The 26,561-nt window shown below is 38.1% G+C and overlaps 1 protein-coding gene across 1 annotated transcript in view; it reads left to right on the top strand.

The window, feature by feature from the left end:
- The first annotated feature begins 96 nt into the window (after window positions 1–96).
- Window positions 97–26,561, top strand: part of PARD3B (par-3 family cell polarity regulator beta) — a 398,190-nt gene continuing 371,725 nt past the window's right edge. The window contains exons 1-2 of the mRNA XM_027636917.1: window positions 97–244; window positions 25,407–25,508. Coding sequence (XP_027492718.1) covers window positions 125–244; window positions 25,407–25,508 — 222 coding nt within the window. The 5' untranslated portion in view covers window positions 97–124. The remainder of the gene's footprint in view (window positions 245–25,406; window positions 25,509–26,561) is intronic.

The following is a 26,561-nucleotide window of genomic DNA, read 5'->3' as shown; positions in this document are numbered from 1 at the left end:
CTTTCATCTCAGCGCGCCGCCATGCCCGCCCTGCCCGCCCGCGATCGGCGCCCGGCCCGGCCCGGCAGGTGCCGCCCCGCGGCCCCGGGGGCGGGCGGCAGGGCGGGCATGGCGGCGCGCTGAGATGAAAGTGACCGTGTGCTTCGGGCGGACCGGCATCGTGGTGCCCTGCAAGGACGGGCAGCTCCGCGTGCGGGACCTGACCCAGCAGGCGCTGCAGCGCTACCGCAAGGCCCAGGAGAAGGTGAGCGGCGGCCGGGCCGTGGCGGAGCCGGGCCGGGGTGAGGGGCGGCCGGGGGAAGGCCCGGGGCCGGCGCGGGGGGCGGCGGGACCGGGGGGGGGGGGGGGTGCGCGGGCACGGCCCCGAGCGGGGATGACCCGGCCAGGTACTGTGCGTGCCCAGCTGGTGCCGGCGGGCTGGGAGCGTGTCCCGCTCAGCTACACAGCCACGGCTGTTATTGCTGCGCGTGTTGACTAACAAACTCGATACGGACTCAAGCGTAACATTAAGTTATTTTCATTAAAGCTTGTGTTTTCTGGCAGCAGCTGCCCAGTGAGGTGCTGTCTGCATGGGTAGGTGATTTCCCTTACATGAAAGGAGCTCTTAAGTTTTTCTTTGATTGTACCTAATTGAGCATAAAAATACTTTTTTCTTTTTTCCTCCAAGAGGCAGGTGCTGAAGGCTAATGGGGTACTGTTCAATACCGATGAAAGGCCTAATGTTGCAAATACTGCTCTGTGAAAGAAATTCCAGTTACAAGTCCTGAACTGAGGGCCTGCAGGATTGTCCATCCTCCTAAGACGTCTGAGTAAAAAGTACAGCCAAAGTCTTATGGGATCTGTTTTGTGCCCTGTAATGGTTTCTTATGGGCCCAGTCAATTCTTTGATATCCTGAATGCTAAACTGGAAGTAAAGTCTTGTTCTTGCAGGTTTATTTTGAGAAAAACTTGCCACCGATATGTTAAATACATTATGAACAGCTGAGACTGGTCTAGTAGAGATTGTTTGGTCACCATGTTAGTCCTTCTGAGTGGCATGCTTTAAGCTGCCTTAAGATACATTGAACTTGACAAATAACTTGTATGAAAAGTCTTTTTCCTAACGATGTTGCCTGTGTGTAATAACTGCATGGCGTTTATAGAATTCTTGGTGCTGTTAGAACCAACAGTCAGTGAGATCTTTTGCACTGAAGTATAGTTCAGAGTACTAAAATACCCCTTCAAGAGAGGGGTTTTATCAGAACCAGAATTGCTTTCAGCTGAGTTGAATTTAGAAGTTTAAAGTTTGATGTCAACTTTGATTTGTGCTTCTGATGAAATTGGAATTAGTCGCATGATGATGGCTTGAAAGTGGCCTCCTAAGTATTTCAAATGGCTTTTCCTCTGTCTTTTGTTACTTATTTTTTATTTCTTTAGAAAAGAGTAGAAGGATACCTGCCTTTCTAGGTGAAGCCCTGACTGTTCTGAAAGGCTCAATAAACAATTATAGGATAGAAATTCCAGCAATGTGAGAAAGGTTCAGATAAATGCTGGACACTTAAGATGTACTACAGTTCAATTGGTTTCTCATGATTTTATAACCAATTGGCTATTTAAGTAGTATCTAAAGAATTTTTTTTTATATCAAGAAGTCATCTCCTATGTGCCCTTCAATGTGAGGTCAAAATCATCAGCCTTTTTTATTGGAGAGCCAGAGGCCAGAGTTCATGTTTTTGACTTTGTTGTATTTCTTCCTTTCCAAATGAAACTTTTTTTTTTTCTGGCTTATTTCCTTATGGAAGTTTTGAGTTCCCTGTTCTGCACTGTAGGTGGACAAAGCACGTACAGGCCAGTTTGTTCCAAAATTGCTGATCACCTTGAGTAGTGGTGCTTCAGAGCTAGAGCTTCTACAAGGGTATATGAAGAGGCAGGGTGGGGGGAGCAACCTGAAGGCCTGAAAAGCAGAGTAGGTTTTCATGCAAATCACTAGAAAAGAAGTTTTTTGGCTTTTGCACCTTCTCTCCCCCCCCAGTTCACTGGAAATGTAAACAGTTCTCTTGCAGTGCTTTGATTTGCTGGCTTCCAGCCTACAGGATTTGCAGTGGAACTGGCCAAAAAGATAAATAGACAAATTTCTTCTTATCTTGACAAGCATCATTCAGTGTTAAATTGCTTTCCTGGGGGAAAATTTGGGGTTGGTAAAATAGATCATACAGATGTCTCAAACAATTAATTTTATTACCTTTTGCAGTATTTTTTGTCTGATCTAACATGATGAATTGGGTGTTTTGCCATTTTCCTTCTCTTGGCTTCTTCTATAATTAGCTTTAAAAAAAATATAAAATCTTAGGGAGAATGGCATTATCTCAAGGTAATCAGCAGCTAAAATCTGCTGTGAGGTGTGCATGTAAACAGGTTTGTGCTAAAGATAACTGCATATTTGTTTTTCTTTTCAAAATATTTAGAGTGCTTTCTGTGACAGAATGCTGCTCGTTCTGTTGGCATGTTGAATGTCCTTGTTGGTTTTTTTTTTCAAGTGTTAAAATCTTTTAAAAGAATGAAGTGGAAAATGGTATTGCTGAAGTGCTTAAAGTATTTGGAGAGGGGAGGAGAGTTGATACAAGGAATATCTGTCATAGTTGCAGAATGGAAAATGAAAAAGGTAGCTAGGATACAAGCTTTAGGAACTTTTTATTAGTTATGGTACAGTCAAATACCACAAAAATGTGTGTGAGAGACTCTGAATTTTGGGAAGTCTAGTTTTGCTGTTACACTGCAATCACTTGTCTGGCAAAGGGGAAGATACAAGATTAGATTATTAATTCATGTACAGTTGTAAAACATTTGAATTTACATGTATAAAAAGAGAAAATTTTGGAATTGGTTTAAACTACTCAGCACTTCTTTATACTTGTAATGAGAGGAAAGCTGATGCAGTAAATGATTAACTCTCTCATTTCTGTGACACTTTTGGTAGATAGCTGAGAACTCTGTGGGCAGTTGGTTATTGTAGCCTGCTGTGTTTCCTTAGCAAGTTTGGTTTGTTCTCTTGACTGGGCTGTGTTGGCAAGGTTTGGTCATGAAGAGTCAGCTGCCTCAGCTAACAAAGTTGCTTCATTAACTGAAGCAAAACACTAGGCCCATTTCAATTGAGAAATCAGGCAGTGATTGGTTTTTGATGCTACTGAATTTAGTGGATATTAGAGGTACTGTTGCAGTTCTGAATGGGCAGAGTTTGTCTGATTCACTGGAGGATACCAATAACTCTGGAATTATGAACTTTGTATTATAGGATCAACTACGGTATCATCGTGATGTGAATAGTCTTAGATATTTAAGACTTTTTTTGTTGATCAGCTTCTTTGTGAGAATTGTGAAGAATTTTTAAGGGAAGTGACTGTCATCTCAGAAGGTAACTTGAGTTTCAGTAAAATGAAGTTTGGAATTTTTTTGTGACTCAGGATCTGCTTTTGTTGCTGTTTAGCAATGTGCATTAAGGTTTCCCGCTGACAGGTAGATAGAGTAGGATTAATGATTCCTTATTGTCACCCTAGTCCCTAACTTGATATTTTTGGTGCCTTGGGGAGCAGTTGCATGTCATCAGTTGTATTTAGGATTCTTTGCTTGAGTGAGAGCAGATATACTGCAAAATAGTTGAGTTGCTGTGCCTGATAGTGTGATCGCTTCTGTGTAGCTATAAGGCATAGCCTTGGATGCAGGACAAGGTACCTTGTTGATAGTTCTGCAGTGAATTGTCAGAGACCTTTTGTTTGTTTGTTTTTCCCGAGTACATGAATGAGAAGGAGAGGCTCTGAGTCAGCACTGAAGGTTTCCGTGTTGTCTTGTGATGTTGCCTGGATCTGCATGGTCCTGTTGAAAGCAATTCCTTAAAATGCATACAGGGCTGGATGCACTCCAGGTAAGTGCACCGTTGTGCTCACACCTCTGCCCTTTGAAATGCCACTCCCCCCACGTTGGAGGCAATATCTGAATTACCAGCTTTGTAGTGCAGCCCTTGGTTCAGCTGAGGATCCTTGCTTGCTTGCTCAGAGACCTTGAATGCTGTGGGTACAGAAAGTGATGTATGCCCAGGGAAAAGAATGCTTGAGACTGGCAAGTGAATTCCACAAGGACTTTTCTTTGAGCTGCAGGGAAACTTTTCCGAGGAAAATGTATAACATATTTTGCTGTTCCATATGCTTTTTATCCTTCTGGAGGAACCAGAGATGGGGGAGTGGTGTTTATCACCTGTGTATTACTTTACTCCTGTTTGCATACCCAGCACTTACTTAGACAGCTTGATTGAAATGACTACTTTGCTGTCTGAAGTCTTGTTCATAGACACCAGTTGAATGGGTGGAACATGGAAACCATGTAGTAAAATCAATAAGCACTGCAATTTCTTTTTTAAGATTTCTCACTTTAAGCACAGTGAAATTTTTAAGTGGCTCACTCTCAGCAGCCTTTGTGGGCCTCCCTTCGGAAATACCAACAGAGACAATCAAATAATTGTTGAACTGTCTCACAGGGACTTGAGTTGTTATGAACATTACAGTTTCTGTTTTGTGTTTCCATTCATGAGAAGGTACATATGCCAGCTGTTAATTCTGGAATGGTATTGGTGTTTTTGATTGGCAGTCAGACCCAGTAGGAAGCAATAATATAGTGAGTTAATTCAAGAATGGTGCATTTTTGATTAGAGTGAAAAAAAGTGAGTTGTTTGGGTTGCATTACTGATCTTTTCCAAACTGGATGTATTTAAAGAGCTGATGTTTGAGATGTGCTGCCTATATAATTTTTTAATCCTACTAATAAAATACTTTCTCAGTTTCTTTCTATTCCTGCTTGCCAGCCATATGACAGTTAGTTTTCTGGAATTAAGTGTTGCTGTTGTAAATCAGCCAGCAATCAGGAGTACTAAATGTTCTTGTAGTTTCTCTAAATATATTGGGGAAAGGGAGAATGGTAATTTATTTTGACTCCAAACTCTATGCTTATGAAAGAAGTTTGCAAAATCGGAAGATTTCTTCAGAAGATATATGTGAAAAATTTTGAAAGAAATCCTTTTTTTATGAACATTTTTTCTGTTTTGGGCAAATTGCAACTATTTAGTCCTTTATAAAGGCAGAATAATAGAGTTGTATCTGTGTAGCACTTTTGCACTTTTGTCTTGGACTTGGACTCTAGGTTTGTTTTTTTTCCCTATCTCAGTTTGTCTTAGTTTATTTTATTTTTTGCTCTAATAGGGATAGGGTAATCCATAATCTTTGTTTTACCAAAACAATTCTAAGGTCTGTCTTCAAGTACTTTTTTTTCCCTAGAAAATATTTTAACTATTAATTCCCATATTTTTCTTAGCATTGCTTAATCAGCTGCAGTATGTTAGTGAGTCTTGGAAACTGTATGTCAGTGAACAGCTTGATTATCACTTCTGTGTTCAGCCTTTGGATTTGTCCACTGTGATATTGTACTCAAAAATGAGAATATAACTTGATACACTGCTTTCTCATTCCTGTCATATGAATTTGAGTGACTGACTCTTGTATGGGAAAACAGACCATGTAAGCAGGAGGAGTGAAGAAAAGGGAAGAAGACAAATGATTTGAGAAACTGTTTATTGACTTAAAAACACTAGTGGTGACATTTCATTGAGATTGGAAATAGCTTTCAACTGGCAGAACTTTGGGTCTCTTAGGGGATTTCCAGGGTCACTTTTACAGTGATCCAGAAAAATTGAGGGTTAAAAAGTGTCTACCTTTTAATTGCTTTTGCATAAAATGTCTGCTTCCGTGTTGTATTGTTGCCACTAGTTTGATGTAATGAGATTTTTGGTAGATTTCCAGTCTCCTTTTCCTTTTGTCCCAGGTGTTTATAATCCAAACAGAAAAACTGCCATTGGACTTAGTCCGATTTGTCATAGCAAATGTCTTCTAGGACATTAGGTACTAATGTAACCTGAAAAAAATATTTTTGATCCCTTTGTCCCTTATAAGATGTTGATTATTGCCAGTAACTTGGGCTTTTGACTGGATATTGCTACCTGATGTTAATGTGTTTCCAGGGAGCTCAGTTGAAGGGTAGAGCTGGATAAAACTGGTGGAAATTCAATAGGCAAAATTAGAATAACTCATCCTGGAAATACTGCAGGTCAGACTTCAGTGTATATGATAATACTGAGTTTCCGTTTTTGTCTCCCAGATCACATTAATCAAATTCTGAGTATTATTCTGTTGTTATTACTTGAGAGACAGCAAAACTTTGTGTAGTAACTAAATAAAGCAGTCATAGGAGGAAACCATTAAAGAGCAGTACAGAGTTCTCAGTAGTGACTGCTTCCTGTTGCTTTTGCCCAGTTGAAGATGAACTCCAAGTAGACACGTAGGAATTTGTGAAGAAGGAATTTCAACCTCAAATGGTATTTCTGGCAGAGGATGGAACCAGGAGGGTGTTTTGCTTGCTGCACAGTGTTTTGGGTTTTTTTTCCTTAAGTAACTGAACATGGAGGGTTGTGTTCTATTGATATTTTCTGAAAAACAGAATGTTTTTGTTTTTAACAGATAAAGTTATTTGGGCATAATATTTCATGTTAAGTGGCTGTACTTTCCCCCTCGCTCATTCAGGGTGATAGGCCAGCTGAAGCACAACATTCTGTGCCGTCTTGCATCCTGCTACTGAGGCAGCAGATTTCCTCCCCTGTTGAGCAGAACATTCTTTAGGCTTTCCTAATGATTGGAATGTCAGAACTGCAGCTTTCCTAGGCGTGAAGACCTATTGCTTCATTATTGTAAACTCCCTCCAGCCCCCCATTAAGATGCTCGTGTTTCATCCTTAATGAATATGATAATGCTAAAGGTCTCGAGCAATTAGTATAATTGAAAACAGATTCTGCTTTGTGTTTTTATATTTCATTCTTGAATCTTGCTTATGCATAAGGATATACCCATTTTATGTCGGGGAGCTGACTAAACAGAAGTGACAGGCTTATGTGAGCGACTTACTGATAGAAATGGTCTTGTAAATTCCACTGGCCATATAGTGTCCCAAATACAATGGTAAACTCAAAAGCTGCTTCATATGAGAAATTTAGAAAATCACCATGTTACAAGAACTTCGGGGGAAAAAAAGACTGCAGTATTTATGTAACATGGTCATTAATGTAAGCATTTTTTGTTCCCCTCGGGTTATATGTTGTTGGTAGATCTGTAAGGCTTATCACCAGTATTTTATTATGTCCTTAAGATTACTTCAGTAACTTATTTGTAAAGGAAACTTTGTGTTACTAGAAATTACTGATTGCACTGGATAGAACTTTTTCGGACTGTTATCCTCAATTTAAAGAGAAAATATGTAAGACTTGATTCTGTAAATGTTTGGGGTTTTTTTCTTTTTATGCCTAATGATTGTGCTATAGACGCCTCCATTAAAGTGAACTGTTGTAATGTTTGAATGTAACCAAAATCTCTTACTTTCCAGTGTAAACCTGTAATTTTTATGTCACCAGTAAGTACATCCATTCAGAACTGATGACTTTGCTTTGTTGTGGCAGGTGCCACAGCACTACTCCAGTGCTTCATTTGCTCTTGGGAATGCTCCAGAACTGGGAGGTTTACACAAGTTGCTCATTAGTTTCATAAGAATGCACTGGCAGCATTTGTTGCCACAGGGACACTTCTTACCTCAATGTTTTTCTTTATTGTTTGTTATATGTAGGAAAAAGAAAACTACAGAATGTTTGAATGAACATGCTTCTTATAGCCTATGATAAGGATACCATTGGTACACAGGGAAGCTGAATGATTGTGTTCTAACAGTGACTGGTGTTTGGAATCACAGAATGCAGTCTGATGGGTAGAAAACAGCTGGCACTGGACTATCTCTTTTTTTTATTTTTCCTGGTTAGGGATTTGACTTCAAAGATGAGGCTCCATGGAGCCAAAAGGTTTTCCAGTACATTATCTGATAGAATATCTTTCAGATTACTGATAGAATACAAGCTACTGGTGAATCATAACGTGCACCCTCCCTATCACTTTCCTTTACAAAAATGAAGTAATTTCTCAATCAGTATAAGAAAATGGAATGCTTAAAGGGGAATTAGATACAATCCAAAGAAACTGAGATCTTCATTCCTGGAAGATTGTGTGGCTTTATTTTTTTTACTTTGACTAATCAGTTTCTCTATTAATCTCTCTTTCCTAAAACCTTAGAAGACCTTCATGTTGTTGTAGAACATATTATTCGCATCAGTCCATCAACAGTTGAGTTGCTCTTTATTGGCAAACCTGAGTATCTAAGTTACAGATTTTCTGAGAGGAGACAAAAATACTATATATAATCATGTTCTGTGTCTTTTAATTTGGGTGTCAACGTACAGGTCAACTAAGACTAGTTCCAGTTCAAAAGAAGTTAGAATCCTGCATGTCTCTGTTTGGACCTTTGAATCCTGACGGGTTAGTCCCATGTATATGGTGGATTTGTTCTGTATCCAAACTCTTGAGCACCTGCCTGCAGACCATCTTACAGTTATTTCTTTTAATTTGGACATTTCATACCTGTGGGAGGTACTGGTGAGGCAGTGTTTTCACATTTTCACATTTCCTTGAAAGCTACCATTACAGGGTTCTGTCCTCCCAGTAAGTGTAGGGGTGATCTGCAGCTGCTGCAGAAGGGAACTAGTTGAAAAGGTGCTTCTGCCTGCTCTGCAGCTTTCTCTTGGCTGGTGTGCCTGTGGGACAGGCAGACTGCCTCGTGTCTTCACAGATTTTGGTGATATCCATTGTAAGGTAGCTCCCTATTTATGTTTCTCCTCAAACTCTCAAACTAGAACTTTCGAGGGCATGTAGTCTTTCCTAACCTTTCTTTCTTTCTTTCTTTTTTCGTTAATTGTGCAGTGCTGGATGTCATTAATGGTGCTTAAGACCAGAATTTTATGTAGGGGACTTGTTCTATAATTCCTCCATTTTTCTGTGTTTCAAGGAGTCTAACCACTGCTGAGTGTAGGTACCATTCACTTCAATTTCTCTAAGTCAGGCATTTTTGTTGAATGCAGTTCTTAGTGACGCAGTTTGCCTGCTCTGACCTTTGTCCAAAATGATGATGTAATTATTTTATTTTTTTTTTTAAATTCTCTGTGATAATCATTTGGTGGCTAGTATTTTGAGTGTTAGAAAGCTTTCCATTAACATTCTCTGCTTGCCAATTCTTTTATTTCTGAGCACAAGCCAGTGGTGAAACTAGACTGCAGATTTAAGACCCTTAAGACTTTGCTGTTAGTGGAAGTGTTGGCTGCAGGCTGATTTGGATACAGACCTTTTGTAAGTGATGAGTTTCATGAATGAAGAAGATAGTACATGACCTGGAACTCGGCTTAACTAAGTTCTTCCTCCATAGCTTGTCAGAACTGCATGTGCCATCTAACCCTGCTATTCCTGTCTAGAGGTAAGTTGCAGAACGTCTTTCTTATGGACCCCTGGTTGAGCAACTATTAAAATTTTCTCTCTACCAGCTGCAACTTTTTTCTATATGGCTTTCATGACTATTTCAGTAAGGATTTTGATGGAGTGGTTTCATCTCAGAATTTTTTTTTGATCAATCCTAGATGCTAAACACCACAAACGTGGGACAGAAATACAGCAGTGCAGAAGTAGGGTAAGCAATAAAGAAGGCTACTTGTCAAGGTGATGTTGCTGTTTTGCAGCAGTTTAAGCTTAGAATGGATCAGTTGTACCTTTTCTCTTTCAGAGGTAGTTGTGCAATGAAAACTGTCCCTCAGTCTGTCCAGGACAAAACCAAGTGACTAACTTCCTCTGGTCCTCTACTCTGTGTTGGACTTCATCATCAGTAGATTGGATGATTCTACTGCATCTCACCTGTACAATTTATTTTAAACTGAAACAGACTTCTGCTTTTAAAATACATAGTCTTGAAGTTTTTCATTCACTGCTTAAATTATTTCTTTAAAGAAGTTTTATTTTAATTATCTTATTTTTTTATTTGAACTGTGGATTGATCTACATAAAAACCTGTATGGAAACCAGAAGTCATACAGGATTTTTTTTTTTTTTTTTTACTGAGTAAGGACTCCAGAGGGCTTCCTTTTAGGAAAAAAAAGTTAGTATTTGTTAAGCTTACAGGAAAAAAATGAGGCAAATATAGTATCGCATCCATCAAATATTTATACATTTTGAACTCTGAAATGCAGTTTGCCTCCAAACCACATTTCTTCCACTCATACTGATTTAAAAAGTTGTTGACTATAACAGTGATTTTTGTAAGGTATAATGATTTTTTTGAATAAATAAAATGATTGGTTACAGTAAGTCAACAATCTATTAGATTATTTTTACAAGCTGGTTTATTTCTTACTGGGTATGAGTTAATTTGTGGAAATATCTGGTCTGTTCTAGTGTGCAAAAAATGTAGCACACTTTGCTTTGACTCATTGACTTCAATTATATTTTCTTTAGGTTACTCACTATGCTGAGATTTCTATAGAAATTCTTTCTCTGGGTTGCCCCCCCTGCCCCTCCCTATCCTATAAAATAGGTTAGAACAGTATACTAATATAAAATTAACTTTATTTGCATATTTTTCAGAAGTCTGTTTATCACAGTTGCCTTATTTAACAAATATGGCATATGTATTTTTTTTTAGTAGATGTTTAAAATTTGACTGTCATCTTCTGTTTCTGGCACCTCTCAACCTGTTCTTTGTCTACTTGAAGAATACAAGATTGGAGAGGAGATCACTCCCTTGAATTGAATCTTTCCATGCTGTATGTGCAGTAGAAAGACTTGCTGAAATATTTCAAGGACTGAAGGCAGTTAACATGCTCAGCTCCTACAGAATTAGGCTCATTTGAAAAACTGAGCTTCTGCCAATTCACAATTAATTTTCCCCTGCTGGCTGTAATGAATGTATCCAGAACAAATGTTTCAGGAGTTCCTGGCATTACAAGCTAGAAGAAGAAAACTCCCTAAAGAGCTGGAAACCTGAAATAGTTGTGTTGGGTGACAAAAAGGTTTATTGACATTTTAATGTTGTACATAGAGAAAGGCCAATGTTTGCATAGTAGTAGTCATGATGCAGGTGTTGTTTAGATTGTAATGAAAAAGGAAGATGAATTTTCTTTTTGAGGGGGAAAAAAAATAGTTGGGGGGGGGGAAATCTTAATATTAGGGTTTGTCCTGTCAATGGTAAATGATGACTCATCTATGTGAGGCAAGACTAGCACTCAAAAATCTAGCGAAGTTTTCTGGATTAATGTTTCAGGAGCAGTTATTTGGATAGCTCTCAGTCAGCTGCTGATTGATGGGAGGTGCTAACTCTACCTGAAAAACCCTCATAGAAACCACTCCACTGACTTTGTGAAGAGCAAAATTAAGAATTAATTTTTGCTCTGAATAGTCAACATAACTCAGAAATGCTTAAAAAGAACACTCGTGGCCTGTGCATTTTAAATATATTATTTCTGGGGGTGTTTTCCTCCTTACGATTACTGCTGTGTTCAATCCACTTATTTTTTCAGAACTGTCAACAAAACATAATTGCTCTAAACGCTTATCCTTTTCACATCCTTGCACTTGAAGTAAGATGGATCAGAGTGTACCAGTGTGCCAGTTCCTTGAGTCAGGAAAAATGTTGGCTTAGGCCATTTTCTGTTTAAACTGGATTTTGTGTGTTGTGGGAGAGTAATTGCTACAAATCAGAATTTGAAAGGAGTAGATGATTTGCTTTTGTGCATTTGGGGTACTTTTTCTTATTAGACCTTTCATGTATTATTGAAAGTTTAGTGCTAAAGGTGGACTGTGTCCTCCTCTTGTCATCCTGGGTCTCTGGTAGCTGTACTTGAAGTGTGTTTTCTTGTTTTGCTGCAGCAACTTTTACTGCCATTTATCTTTGAATAGAGACTGGATACATACTTTGGTTGTGTTTATATATCACGAATTTTGAAGTCACTTATTTATCATATTCTTTCTTGTCTGCAAGAACAAAATACATATTGCTATAATTTCATTAAATGAGCCATATTCACAGATGTTAGAACAACACTAGGTAGATTTTTTTTTTTGGTAACTTCAGATGTTCCAAATGTAAAATACATCTGGCAGTATGCACACACTGTCTTGGTGTGACACAACTGTCTTTTTGAATGCAATGAAAGTGGAGGAGTCTGGCTTATTGTTCATAGTGCAGTTCATTAATGGCTGTAGATACGAAACGAGCATCTCACTGAATGGAAGTCTTGGTCAACCTCTGACTCTTGCCTTAAGAGTTTGAGAATAAACAATATGAAAAAATACAAACAACCAGCTTCTTTGCAGATGGCTGAATGCTTGATGTGTCTTTATGTTTAGCTGTCATTCAAATGTGAATGCTGTGGTGATTATAAGTGTCTTCCATTTTTCTGGTTTGAAATGATCCCTTTTATGCATTGTGCATTTAGAGATTAACTGTTTGGCTTATCAGTTGGGATTTTAGGGTAGAAAAAACCCCACCCAACTCGATGGTGTAGCAAAATCCAGGATGTTAGTGTTCATAAGCAGACCAGACAGTGCAGGTCGTAGCTCCATGTGTCGTGTTGCAGACAGTGGTAGTTTTGAAATGGGTTGTAGCAGACTATTAACATTCTGCAAAGTGGTGTTGCTTCAGTTGAGAAACATCTTGTGCATGATAAGTTTTGTACTACTGGTTTTCATTAGTGAAAAAATATTTTTCTGCAATTTGGGGAGAAAAAGTTTTATACAGGAGGCTTTCTGAGATGGAGTTTTTTTTGGGGAATAAAACTAGATTTAATTTTTAAACTGTGAGTTTGAGTCATATATTGTTATGATGTTTTAGATAAGTATGTGACTTCCCATAGAAAGATACAAGCTACAGTTTAATGATCAAACTGTTTAATACTGTTGCTATCTTGCTAAAGCTCACTTGAGGAATTTTCAGGCTTTTTCCCTGTGGTTTTTTTTTGGGGGGGGGAGAGGGAGATTGGTTTTTTTTTTTGTTAGGTTGGTTTGTTTTGTTTGTTTTTTGTTTTGTTTGTCTTGTTTATTTTGATTTTTTTGTTTGGTTGGTTTGTTCTGTTTGTTTGGGGTTTTGTGTTTGTTTGGTTTTGGAGCCTGAGCTCATAATGTAAGAGATGCCTTTAATAATGCAACCAGAGCTGTTGCAGGTTCTGCAGGAGGCAAAATCACTTACTTTGTGACCATTAGACCAGCAAATTCTGATGTTATCATTTTGTTCTATTAACTGACAATGGCTGTGTCCTCACTTAGCAGCCATTTAAAGAAGAGAATCAACTGCTTCATTGCATGTGCTGGTTTCCTTTTTAGGCACCACTTGTAGTGATAAAATGTAGCGGAAATAGATCCAATTACTTTGCTGAAAAGCCTTTCAGCATCCTGTGGCTGAACTTGTCAGTGACCGGCTTTCTACCTGTTTTTGTGTGTGTGAGTTGAGAAACAGATACAATCATCTCTGTTAATGAGAAGGGAACTGTTACTCTGGCAGCCCTATTGAGGACGGTGGGTTGTGATAAAACATTCCTGTAACCTGGTTAGCCTTGAGCATTCTTGCAAATAATGGCTGTGTTAGGTCCCGTTTGCTGTAGGCGTTTTCAATAAGTCTTTGTTTATTTTACTTCTCATTTCTGTTGGTGCTCGAGCATAGTATGTGGAGCTAATGCATGTGGAATACAGTTCTGGAGCCCAAAGAGAATGGATGAGGTAGCTGACTGAAAAATGAATTGGTACATCGATACATCCATCTGTATCAGTGATGGATGGCATGAGGCTGCAAATGAAAACCAAAGTTACAATGGCATCTCAGGACTGATGCAAAATATATGCAAATGCAACATTTAATCAAGTTTGCTTACCAGCTGTTGTTTTCATTTTAACTTTATTGTGGGGTCGTACTGACTGGATTAAAATTGTGTAGGGAGAGTTTCTGTGTGGCCCTCTCACAAGCTCTGGATTGGAGAAAGTTGCTGCAAAACAGTAACTGGAACATGTACCTCAGGTATCATTTTTCACATTTGGACTGAATGTCTCACTTGACTGACTTAGACCTCCCTGTCTGTTAGATGTTTTGCAGTGACTTTGATTTTCCTTTGCTGCCTTCTTTTTTCCTTTTAAATCTCTGAAGCTCTTCCTTTCCAACTCTCTTGTGATTCTGTTTTCCAGAAGACGCTTGGAGTAGCAGGAGAAAGCAGTCCTTTTTGTGCTTTGGGACAGGGGCAGGCAGGCAGAACCCTTCTGCACACTAGTGATATTAAATTTCAGTGAAAAGAGTAAATAATCTCATTCTCTTCTCTGTTTTCTATCTGGCCAAAATCCAGTTCATGAGGCATATGGCATAAAGTTTTGATGATGTGTTAATTCTGGCGTGTTCTGTATTTCAGTCAGGTGAAGGTGGAAGTTGTTCTCAGGAGCCTTGTTTGGGTTTCATCCAGTTCTGTCACTTGGCTCTGCACTATGATTAGAGGTAGAGGTTGTTTCAGCTGTTCATCAGGTGTATTTGCTGTATCTTGGAAGTCAAATACTAAAATTTATCAGCATTGTACTATGATAATCAAAGTTCTATTAATATAGCATGAAATGTAAGAGAGATTATATAATAATTCCCCCAGTGTCATATTAACCTGGTAAATATTTTTATTATTTTTTAAACTTCCTTCTCATTTTCTTTCAAACAATAGCCAGAACCAGTGAAGCTGACTGGAATTAGAGACAGTGCTTGACTGTTAGTTGTGCCTTCAGAATATTCTTGACCCGGTTGTTTTTGCTACTGAGAAGTAAAGGGAGAAGGGAAGCTGGTTCATCCAGTATTTCATGTGAGAGCAAAATGTCATGTAACAGCATCATCTAGTACAGACCTACAGACCTTGTTCCAACACTTGTATGGTTGAAAATCCTTTATTTCCCTCCTTGCACATCCCATTTCAAGTCTATAACTTCCCCCCCTCGCCTTTTCTCTTTTTTTCCTTTTTGCTTTTTCTTGTAATGAACTTCTGTCTCAAAAGGACTATTCTTACATCTTCAAATACTTCTAATGCTTTGGGTGTTTAAAACTACCCTGACTGTCTCACCATCTTTGTAACCCTGGGCCTACCGTTGTCCCTCATGGCTTGATTTTTGGAGCACAGTCACTGAATGTGCTGTGAAAGGTCATGTATTTTCTCTGAGTGAGGAAAGAGACCCCAGATCCACATTTCATACTTGTCTAAAGAGAGCAATGAACTGTACCTGCTAGTATGTGTCAGAGAGCATGGAGAGAACTGATTAGAGTTGAGGCTGGTGGGAATTGGTGACATTGCTGAAACGCACCATCTTTGGACACGTGAGAAGTGAGTGGTGGCCTGGGTATTGGCTTATCTTACTGACACTGCAAGTCTGGCAGGCTTCTGGCAAAATTCCTCCCCAGCCTCAACTGGTGGTTGATTCATGCAGGAAATAAGATGGTACTGCAGCAGAAAAGTCTTGCTGTTTTCTGTGAAATTCCAAAAAATATCTTGTGGCTTCCTAGGTGGAATTAAGGATATACTGCTATAATTTACTACTGGTTTTTTCTCACTTGAGCTTTGTCTAAAGATCAGCTTATGTGAAAGTTTTATAGGATTTCAGCATACCTGATTTGCATTGTCTTACAGGCATTTGTATTCTGTTTTGTTCAGAGTCTGGTGTTACTCAATCACATCTTTGAAGCTCCCAGCTGCTCCTGATAAGCAGTCCGGTGTCAGCTGCAAATGCATTAATCATTTTATCCAAGGAAGGCCCAAACAGTTGTAAATAAAATAATCTTAGATGGTTTCTAGATGCAGGACTGAAGTGCTGGCTGCTCTTGTTGTAGGTGCTGAGCCATTTATCATTTGTTTTTCAAGATCTGGTAAACTTCAGTGCCGACTTTGTCACAGAGTTGTGTGAATTTACAGTCAGCCTCTTTTTTTTATCTATAGCTGTACTGAATGGTTTGAATTCAAAGTGTCATCAGTTTTAGTTGGCAAAATAATAGCGTTGTTCACTCAACCTGGACTTTACTTTTGAAATACAGTACTCTTATACATGTGCATCTCTTACTTTCTTAAGTTTTCCCCCTCCCCTCATTTCTGTGAGAAAAACATGTGGCAATTTGAAGGAGTAGCTTTATAGTTCTGTCTGCTCACTTTATGTTGGATTTTAAGAAATCATGGCTGTGGTCCATTAGCCCTCCCAGTATTACCTTCAGATAATCAAACAAAAAACCAGACTCAATGCTGATTAATTATTTGCTAGGTGCCTGGGGCTGTGTAGCAGTTTGCTTATTAACATAACAATACTATTCTGAATATTGTAGCTAATATGTGACACAGAATTTGGGATATGGAAGTGAAAACCTAAAATGTTGTAGGTTTACTTAGAGATGTTTTGTTCTGGAACTTTTGCATTTATTTTACATGGGGGCGAGTCTTTTGTGTGTCTGCATTGATGAAACAATCTGGTCTAATGGACTTGATGAACTAAAAGGATAATTTTAATTTATAACTGAAGATCAGTTACATTCTTACATTTGTATAACTATCTTGGATTCAGTACCTGGCATACAGTGTGCTCCAGTTTCAACTGAGGCTTTAAAAAGGAAGTTTTCTGGTAGTTGTTACAAGTGCAGTGTGTAGACGTCTATCTAATTGCATCTCTCCAGCTTTCCTGGGAAAACCAAAGCAGGCATACTTCTTCTTCACTTGAAATGGTCTTCTTAAGTGTTGGAGAGTAGTGTAAAGGTTGGCTTATGTGATCCTCTGCTGACGTGTTCTCTACATCATATTGTATTCAGACAATATGCAGACAGTGGACCATGTTGAGAGAGTGGTTGTCATTCAGATTCAATATAAAATCAGAATTCTCTTATTTTTGAAGGGTTCCAGTGCTGCAGATCAAATCAAAGCTAGAGTGTTAGTTAAAATAATCTGGGTCATTTTGGATTTATATATCTGTGCTCTGACTGTTGAGAATTCCATGCTAGGAAGATATCGGCGGCTTTTTCTGTTTTCCTCCTCAGACCTAACCTGGAAGATGGGTATTTTTCCCCCTGCATATTCAACTGCCAGTATAAACCAACTCTCTCTTCTTTCTGCTTTCTGGTGACAGTGGAGTTCACTAGAGAGATGAATAAATACCTTCCTGGCCTTGTGAAAAATGAAGACTTTGTATTATCAGTACATAGTCCTATTAATTTTTCAAAACATAATCGTTTAAAGATGTCTAAAGAACAAGAAATATTCTAGTCTCTCTTTGCAGACACTGTCTCTGAGGGACAGAAGAGGTTCACTGTCCTTCCTTTCTGCTGTGACCTACACTTTGCAAACATTGACTGACCTATGCACTGTGCTCCCTTTGGTTTATAACCTATCTGAAGAACTTTTGCTGTGCTTATGTTCTGTGCTTTGTCTTCCAGGATCTCACAGCAGGATCTTTATCTTAAAATGTGATCTGGGACATGTTTATCAGATGAAACTGTGTGTGTAATCTGTGTGCCAGGTTGCTTGTAGCACGTCTTCACCTTGAGAGGTCTCTGATGCCTGAGCCTGTCTTGCTGAAACGAGGTGACTGCTATAAAACCAAAGGTTTACGAGTTATAGATAGTCAAGGAAAACAATGTGTTAATAGCACAAGTGTAAGAATGGGAGAAGGATGAGTTTCATACATCCAAAATGAAGTTTGATGTATAGTGATGTGAAGGGAATAGGTGAAGATGACAGAAAGAAGTGATTATCAGTCCCTTGCTGTTGTGTTTTGACTGGTAGTTATAGTAATACCTAGTCTCATTAATTTCTCAGGGCATAATAGTTTGAAGGTGGCTAAAGATCAAGAAATATTCTAGGCCCTTCTGTGACTAGGGATTGACTGGTGATTTTTTTGAACCATTTAGGGTGTCAAATAGGAAGCTAGTGCTGAGCTGTACTTGTGCTGTGTTAGTCTTATTCCCAACACTAAAAAGCAGTTATGCATTTTGGTTATCAACTGTGCCTTGAAAGGACAAGGGAAGATTTTCCTTCCCTTTCCTGGATGGGTAACAGATTTTTTTGTCACATATCTGTGGTAGTCCACAGACCTTATGCATGAATTGTTTGATTGTCTTTGTTGTGCTCTTTCCACTTCCCTCCTAAAGAGCCAGCAAGGCAAACAGTGTGACCAGACTTCACAAAACCTGCAAGTGTACTGAGATAAAGCCAACCTTTGTGACAAAGATAAATTTGTTTCTACACTGACCTGATCTGATTAGTTCTGCTTTTGGCACCAGGCTTTTAGCACCTTCAAACCCAGAAACTTTTGAAATCGAGTATTTAAAGTGACCTTACATAATTTTTTTTTTCAGAACTCCTTTCCTACTTTGTAATTGCACCATTTGACTGCATCACATCCAGTCGTGATTTAAAAAAAAAAAAAAAAACTTGGGGGAAGGATATGTTTTTCTCAACTGGTGTTAAAAGATAAAGTGAATGAATCTGAACAAAAATTTAGTGTGTGTGAAAATACGTAGAATGAGATTTAATTTTTTTTAAAAAATAGTTTGTTTACATGGAATAGCTTCCTCTGCTATAGTCTAAAAGGAAGTTTTCTAAACAGTATGGGAAATTGTTTTGAAGAAAACAATCTTTGATTCAGCTCATACTTGAATGTTTAATTTATTCCTTTTAGGATGAGCAAAGTTTCTTCTGTATTATCTTACTGTGTGGATAAAACTTCTTAACCTATCTGAAAATCAAAATATGTGCTTTAGCCAGAAGCAAAGCATCATGGATATATTATTTAGACTGGCTTTACTTCCTGAAATCATGTTTTGGCATAAGGGTTGAAAACTTGTTAGTCAGCCCTACTAAATTTACTGTGAAAAGCAAAGAACTTTGTCTTCTGTGAACTCAGAAGTTTGATTGCTTGGAATGATCTTCTTTCTGTTCTCTATCACCCCCCAGTTAAGGTAGAATTCATCTATTAAGACCCTTTCTTGTGTGGCTTTATTTTTGTAGTACTTCATTTCAACTGGAAGACAGAGTAGGAAGGATCTTTTATGGTCACCTTTCTGGGACTATTTCTACTGCATGATTTTCTGTAGTTTTATTGCTGGAAGCTTAAAAGCAGTTTCTCTCTGAGCAGGCTACCTTGTCCTTTGCCCTTACCTCAGCTTTAATTTCTGTCTTTGAGCTCACTCAGTACAGATCTTTCTTGAATATTAATAACTTGAGAGAATGTGTGTCACTCCAGCTGGTAGAAGGATATAAAGAGGTTTTATCTTTTCTGTAGCATCTTGAAGCATTTTCACTTCTAATGCAAGTAGATTCAGACTTGTGGTGAAGGAGAACAATAATACTATGGAATACACAAGGAATTTTTTGTACTGTCTCACTGTGCTGTGGTGTTTCTCTTCCTTGTTTTATCTTGAAGATTTCTGCTGCTTTTGAATTTATAACTGAAAATGGTTAGAAATGTGTCAGTTAATGTTATGCAGTTGAACTATAGAGCTATAAAGACAATGTAATTGGTTCCAGGTAAGAATTCATTTTCAGCAGAGACCTGGAAATGTGGGCTTGTAGCTTACCCTGTTGTACTGTAATGCAAACTAAACTCTGGGAAGTTTCTGAGCAGTGGAATCTAAATGTTTGTTTTTCTCTATTTTTCAAAGTTTGTGAAAAAAAGACCTAATTTGTACTCAGTTATGTATGTATGTCTGTCTACCTATCTATGTATCTATGTGATGTATACTCATATACTTCAGATAGGGAGGCTTATTCTGATCAGATCTGTTCTAGGAACTGCTAAATTCAGTAAATGTCTGGAACAGACAGGGTGTGATGCTTTCTTCTTTTTTTTTTTTTTTGGTTATCTCTTAGGACATTCAGGTGCATGCATGTTGTGTTGTTGCTGAGATCTGACTGTTCAGCTCCAGATCACTCTTGAGAAATCCCTGTGCTATGACTGAGGAATATGTAACAACTAGCAGTGATAGTATGTAGTGTGCAAACATTTGGTTCCTGATCAACTCTTGATTTTGGAAGCTCAATATTCATATTACCATAAAAACAGAGCCTTGCTCCTACTAGGAGTGATGATGGCAGCCCTGTTGGTGGCAATTGAAATGCACTTTGAATAGAAGTGCCACTTCAAGCTTGTTTGGAGGTGGTTTCGGTGCACAAACCAAAAGTACTCAAGGCTATTCTAATTCAGTGATAAATTCTGAGGAGGATTTAGAGATGAAATTTGAGGCTGTGACCAGTCTCATCCGTCTGTTTCTCTCCAATTCACTTTTTGTGCTCTGCTCCCCAGGTTGTGGTTTGAGAGTAACTAATACTGAGTGCTGTTTGGCTGTGGATAATGATACACCATGTAGCCTTAGAACGCTTATAGAAATCATTAAATACTTCTTAATATATTAACAGATCACATTGCAATATATAATCTAAAAATAATTGAGTGGTAGAATAACTCTCTCTTACTGACCTTAACCTTGAATATCCCCTTTATTGGAAAATAACTTATGATTGTTGGGGGTTTAATCTTACTTTTACACTGTATAAATGACAAGAAACAGTGTGGCCAGAGGCCAGTCCTTCCCCCCCAAGTTTGACCTGGCATTTACTCTGTTGCTGTGGATGTGGAGCAAGCATATGTGATTTCCATTTTTTAATACATCCTTATCTCATGCTATATTTCATTGAAGTCTATTCATTGTAGTGAAGCATTAATATGGAAGTGCTTCTAAAATATCAGCCTGAGAAGCAATTGTGGGGGCAGTCTAAGTCATTCCTACTGCTGAATTTTTTAGTGCATCCTATCATTACTATATTTAAATTAAAAATTCCAGTATAGGGTTTGCAGTTAATTTTATGCATTCTGCACAGCAGAACAATTAACAGCATCAAACAATAATTAATTGTGAAATCATTAAGTGGTGATGTTTATTTGACTGATGGTCCAACCGAAATGTGTTTAAACTTGTTAGGGTTTTCTTGCTCATTAACAATCTGAAATATGCGATATAGACTGCAACATTTATTAAGTATGTTGCTTAGTTTTCCGAAAAGTAGACTGATACTTTTCTATTTGAGTATGGAACAAAAAGAATCAAGAATGCTTCAAGTGTTTGATACACTAAAAATGTGAATCCATAGATGTATATTAAAAACTAACAATAAGTGGGAGTCTAATTATAGACTGATTGGTCTTTCACTTGAATGTGTGTGTTGACTGAAAATAAATGCATAGAAGAATTCTTGAACCTATTTTAGACTATTTGAACAGTGAAGGTGTTGCATTAGGTGTAACAGCTAAGTTAGTATTCTGTGACAACATCAATGTCAAGCCCACTTTTTAAAATTTATGTCACTGCTCTGCCTACATCGCACTTGTGCATTCATGTGACCCGGCTTTAATTTAACATTTGGTAAATATTTGCATAGTAATTCCTAAAGTGTTCTCCCACACATAAAGGAAACGATGATAAACAGCTTTTAAGTGGCTTGATATTGAGCACAAACATGACTTGCAGCCCTAAGGTAAAGCACATGTTAGAGTAACTGTTCAATATTCATTTGGCAAGTGCTGGTATGCATTACACCAGGTAACTTATTCAGGCCTTTTCTTTACATATTTAGATGTTTGTTGTATACCTCAGCTGAGAGTTATGTACTGTGCTGTAAGAGAACTTCTCCCCACTTGTGATATCAAGATTTTTTTGGAACCACAGATATGTTTTCTTCAACATGACCCTTCTACAGGAGAGCATTTAGGAGCCGAGGTAGATGGTTACCATACCTGAGTGCTGCCCAGAGCTTCCAGGCTACCCTTAGTGTTTTATTTTCACAAGAGGCCCATTCTTTTGTTTTTCAAAAGTAGTTATTTCTTTTTAAGCATATGAACTTTTAGTGATGATGGTTAAGAAGATACTGTGAAGAATCATTCTAGACACTGTCATTCATCAGAATAAGACTTCAATCTCAAGCTAGAAAAAACTAAAAACCCAACAAACAGTCAGTTAAAACCCCAGAAACTTGTCCTAGCATTTTAGAATATAGGGGGTTTTTTTGCTTTATATTTAATTGTTTTTCAGCAAATGCCTTCTCAGTAAGTATGTCCTTAATCTCTTCCCTGACTAAAAATGGGGTGTCATCCTATATTGATTTGTAAACTGAGAAATCCAGCATTTTCTGCTTTCAACAGGTAAGAAGTGTTATTTCATTGAAGCAAACAAATGTGATCTGGGACTGACCCTTCACATGTGTAGCTCTGCACCAGCCTGTCACCTCTGTTGCTGCTCCTACTGGGTTCTGACTTTCAGACCATTCAGAAAATACCGTGCAAGCAGAAAAGCCTCTCTTTGGCAAGAACTGCAGGGATATACTTTATGAAGTACAAAGTTACTCTGTTACTTTGGACGTGCAGTTTCCTGCCTAGGAGTTTTAAGACACATGACAACCTGAAGTGTTCTTGACACTCTTTTTGATTGTTGTATCTTAGTAAAGCATAAGAAACTTAAAGTAAGACCATAAGAAACTTAAAACAAGTTTCATTTTCTCTGATAACGATTCTGCCTTGGATGTACCACAGTTCTGTTTTGGACCTGTTCTACTCCTTTTGAGTTCTAAATAATGTGTAAAACACAAGTCTGTATGTGCATGTGCATGTGGATGAAATGCTATTTGGGACTTTGGATACTCAACTCTTATATCTGCTGGTGGATAACGGCTTGTTTTATTTGGTGAGTTATCTAAAACATCAGTGTTTTATTTAGTGAAACTGTCTAGACTCTTGGTGGGAGTAAAGAAACATAGAAGAAATTGATACGTAGATTTTAGGTGGTTTTTTTTTGAATAGACACTTTGTATCCAATGCATGGCAGTGTTTGGAGTTTACCCAAAAAACAGAAAATGTTCTCTGACTTTGAAATTTCTTTGGAATGGGTGAGTGATTTCGCTGGTCAGATGTTACTTGTTACTTCTGTAACTGTCCAGAGGGAATTTCTTCCACCTAGGCTATCTAGTGGTAATTACTATTTGCCTCATCAAACAAATCTAAAAAGCTCCCTGACCCCAGCATGTGTTTTTTGACTGTCAGGGTTGAAGTTCATGTAAGTTCATGTAAGTTCATAGAAGCCAGTTTCATATTTGTATTTCTGAAACAGCAAGTGTTCAGTCTTGCTGTAGTCTGTGGTAGTTATTGTAATTGAGGAGTCCTTGAGATCAAAAGATCATAGTGTGTTCATACTGTGTGTACCTGTGTGGGAGCAGTACCTAAGCCATTAACAGGTATTTTTCTTGGAAGAAAACTGAATCCTATTCTGGTTTAGTTCCTGTATTTCAGTGTGAATTGTCATTCCTGTCACTTAAAAAATCTTTTATTGGCCACACTTGCTTCAAAAGGTTGGTGAGGAATGACATCCTTCTGTTCTTTGAGACTGATTTGGAGATTTTCTCTTGATACAACTGCTAACAAAAATCGTTAAATTATACTGTATTTGTTGTGGTCCAGAGTAAGGTAAGGTCAAGAATTTCTTAAGTTCAACATAGTTTAGGGTGACTGTGTGTCTTGAGCTTGTGTCCTGCCAGTTTGCAGCATTCTGTTGAGAAAATAGAGTTTTTACAGTAATTTTTTCTTTGTTTCTGTTTCAGTGACACATCTGGGTTGGGGTAACTGCTCAATCACAAATAGAAGTGAACACTGAAAACAAAATATTTTAATCAGCTGTTTATTTTTTAATTTGAGCTTTATTCTATTTATAAGACACTTGAAAAGCATAATACATGTAACAGGTTTTAATGTATCTTCAGCAGAATGTATTAGTCACAGACATTTGTCTGATTTAGAGGAGTGAGTTTCAAGTGTGCTGTTTCAGTGTTGCTAACTATATGAAAACCTTTTTGGTTACCTTAGCTAAAAGGTTCAGGAGGAACATTAATAGATCAACCAAAATCTGCACGTATCTCTCTGCCTCTTTTTTCTTTCCTCCAGCTTTCATTTCTGAGCACAGTGTCATTTGATATGGACCATCCCTTTGGCCAGTTTGGGCCAGCTGTTCTGGCTGTGTCCCCTCCCAGCTCCCTGTGCACCCCCAGCCTTCCTTGCTGGTGTGGTGAGGAACAGGCACGGCTTTGATGCTGTGCAAGCTCTGCTCAGCAACAGCCAAAACACCCGTTATCAACACTGTGCTGCTCACAGATCCAAAACATAGTGCTGTGCAAGCTGCTCTGAAGAAAGCTCACTCCATCCCAGCCCAAACCAGTACATGTCAGTGGAAGAACTGAAACTAAACTGTGGAAGGTGTATGTGTCAGAATAGGAGAAACATTTTGTTGAGAGTTCACCAGCAAAGCCGATTGTGACATGATGGGCTGACCTGCTGATAATGCTGGGTTGTTGTGGTGTGGGGTTTTTCAGCTTGTTTTTTGACTCCTGCCTTTTGATGATACAATAAAAGAGGCCTAATCCAATGTATCCACATCTGTACCTGTGATGGAATTCTCCTGATTTATCTGCTGTCTGCATAAATTGATGGCCAAACTTACAGAATCCCCATAAATAAATATGAAGTAAAATATCCCTACTTCTCAGGGACTTCATTACATGGGACATATCCAAACTAAAGATGAAGAACTTGATAGTCTTATATAGTGTTTGTTGTGCTTCACTTTGCTTCTGAGAACTGTGATCTAACTAGACTTGACAAGGAGGAAGGAATTGGAGATACAGATATATTGATAATATCAATAGAATTCTTAGGATTGCATATTGTACATCAGCAGTGGTTGCTTTTCGTTGTCCATTTCTGAAACCTTTCTCAAAGCTATGTGTGTGCCTGCCACTTTCCTGACCCTTAAAATTTTAGCATATTCTGACCACTCTCCATAATATTTGATGGAGGACTCAAATATGCTTTATAATCTTAACTAAGCATGTTTGCTTTCTTCATCGTGCTGTACAAGATGTACCAATAGAACATAACCTGATCTACCTCAGAGAAAAAAATGATGGGGGTGTTTCATATATCTAAAATTATATGTATACACCACCCCTACTCCCAACCTGTCAGGAATGGTGCATCCATATGTATGTATATAAATTTATTTATGTGTTTGTGCTGATAATAACCAAAATATTCCAACTATAAAGTGGTGTAAAACAAAGAAAAGTTATTTTTTATTAACTTCTTATAAATTACTTATTTAAATTAAGCAAGAACTGATAAGGAAATGAAAATGTATGTTTTGAATGTCTTTTGAGCATTGTTCTCTAGGTAGTGTCTTGTAGTTTTCATTCACTCTCAGTTTCAGGCAGTGGCTCCAAACTTTTGCCTTGTGACTGTAGAGGGAAATAGGTGAGGAGCAAGTGGGATACAAAGCTGCTTTGTCCGATAGCACTGAAATCATACAAGGTTAGGTTAAGAAGTCTTGTATTTATCTTACAGGATCCAACTTCCTGGGTAAATATTCACCACCTGGAGTATACAGATGGAGGAATCCTGGACCCAGATGATGTGCTGGCAGATGTTGTGGAAGACAAAGATAAGGTAGAGCTTGGATGAAAATATTACTTTTGCTTTTTGATGTGTCTTTTCAAATGACTAATGCTACTTTCTCACTTCTTGGACATCTGGCAGGTGAAATGGGTGTTAAATATTTTTAAACACATCTATCCACAGGTGCTATATTTCTGTGCTTCTGGAGTAGAAGGAGAGAGTGGGAAGCATGACCAAAGCAGTGAAGATAATAAATGAAGCCTAGCAGTTCATTTAGAATTTAACCTTTTCAAGCAGTTCTGTGTTTCTTTTTATGCCTATATTAAAATAGAATGGTGAATGAATGTGAGTTTTGCAAGACATTTTTTATGCCACTTAAAATATCTTTTATAATCTCTTCCTTTGCATAGAATCAAGTTTTTGAGAATCATTCAAATGTCATGGTTGAGTGTGACAAAATAAACAGACAAATCCTGTGATGACAAGAACAGCTGCTTCAGCTGTGTTAAATTTCAGGAGGAGTTCCCATGATTTGCTACTGAAAGTCTAAGCAGGCCAGTTATGAATTTTAAAGGCTATGAGTCTCTAACTTTCAATTCAAATTAAGCAGATTTCCTTTCTGGATAGAGAAGTAGTAGCTGCAGAGAAGCCCCTTTTAATTGTTTTGTAATTAACAGAAAAATTTAACTTTGGGAAACTAATTGGGAACTTATTTCAGCATAGAGGAGGAGGGGTATAATTTATAAAACTTTGCTGATTCTTTTTATTTTCTTCATAAAATCAGAGGAAAAATATCTAGTGGCTTGAAACTTAAGATCCAAATATGGGATATGCCTGTGCTTTTAGACAAATAGCTTTGTCTATTTGAAGTGCTGGATGCTTTATGACTTAAAAAATAATTCTCTATATTGCAAACAGAATTGCTAGTTTTGTATGCTGTTCAATGAATGCAAAGTGCAGCATTTTGCTTATGATTAACGGGATGCTGTTTCTCAGTACCTTAGAAAATTGTCTAAGGTGTACTTCACTGTCATTTTGTAGTGGTTTGTGTGGGAATTCTGAAAAACAATGGATCTACTTTTTGTCATACTTGTGTTTCTTGTT

This window comes from Corapipo altera, unplaced genomic scaffold, assembly GCF_003945725.1.
Source record: "Corapipo altera isolate COAL_440 unplaced genomic scaffold, ASM394572v1 45, whole genome shotgun sequence".
NCBI lineage: Eukaryota > Metazoa > Chordata > Aves > Passeriformes > Pipridae > Corapipo > Corapipo altera.
Note: the sequence above shows the minus strand (reverse complement) of the source record. Positions and strands in the feature narration are given on the sequence as shown.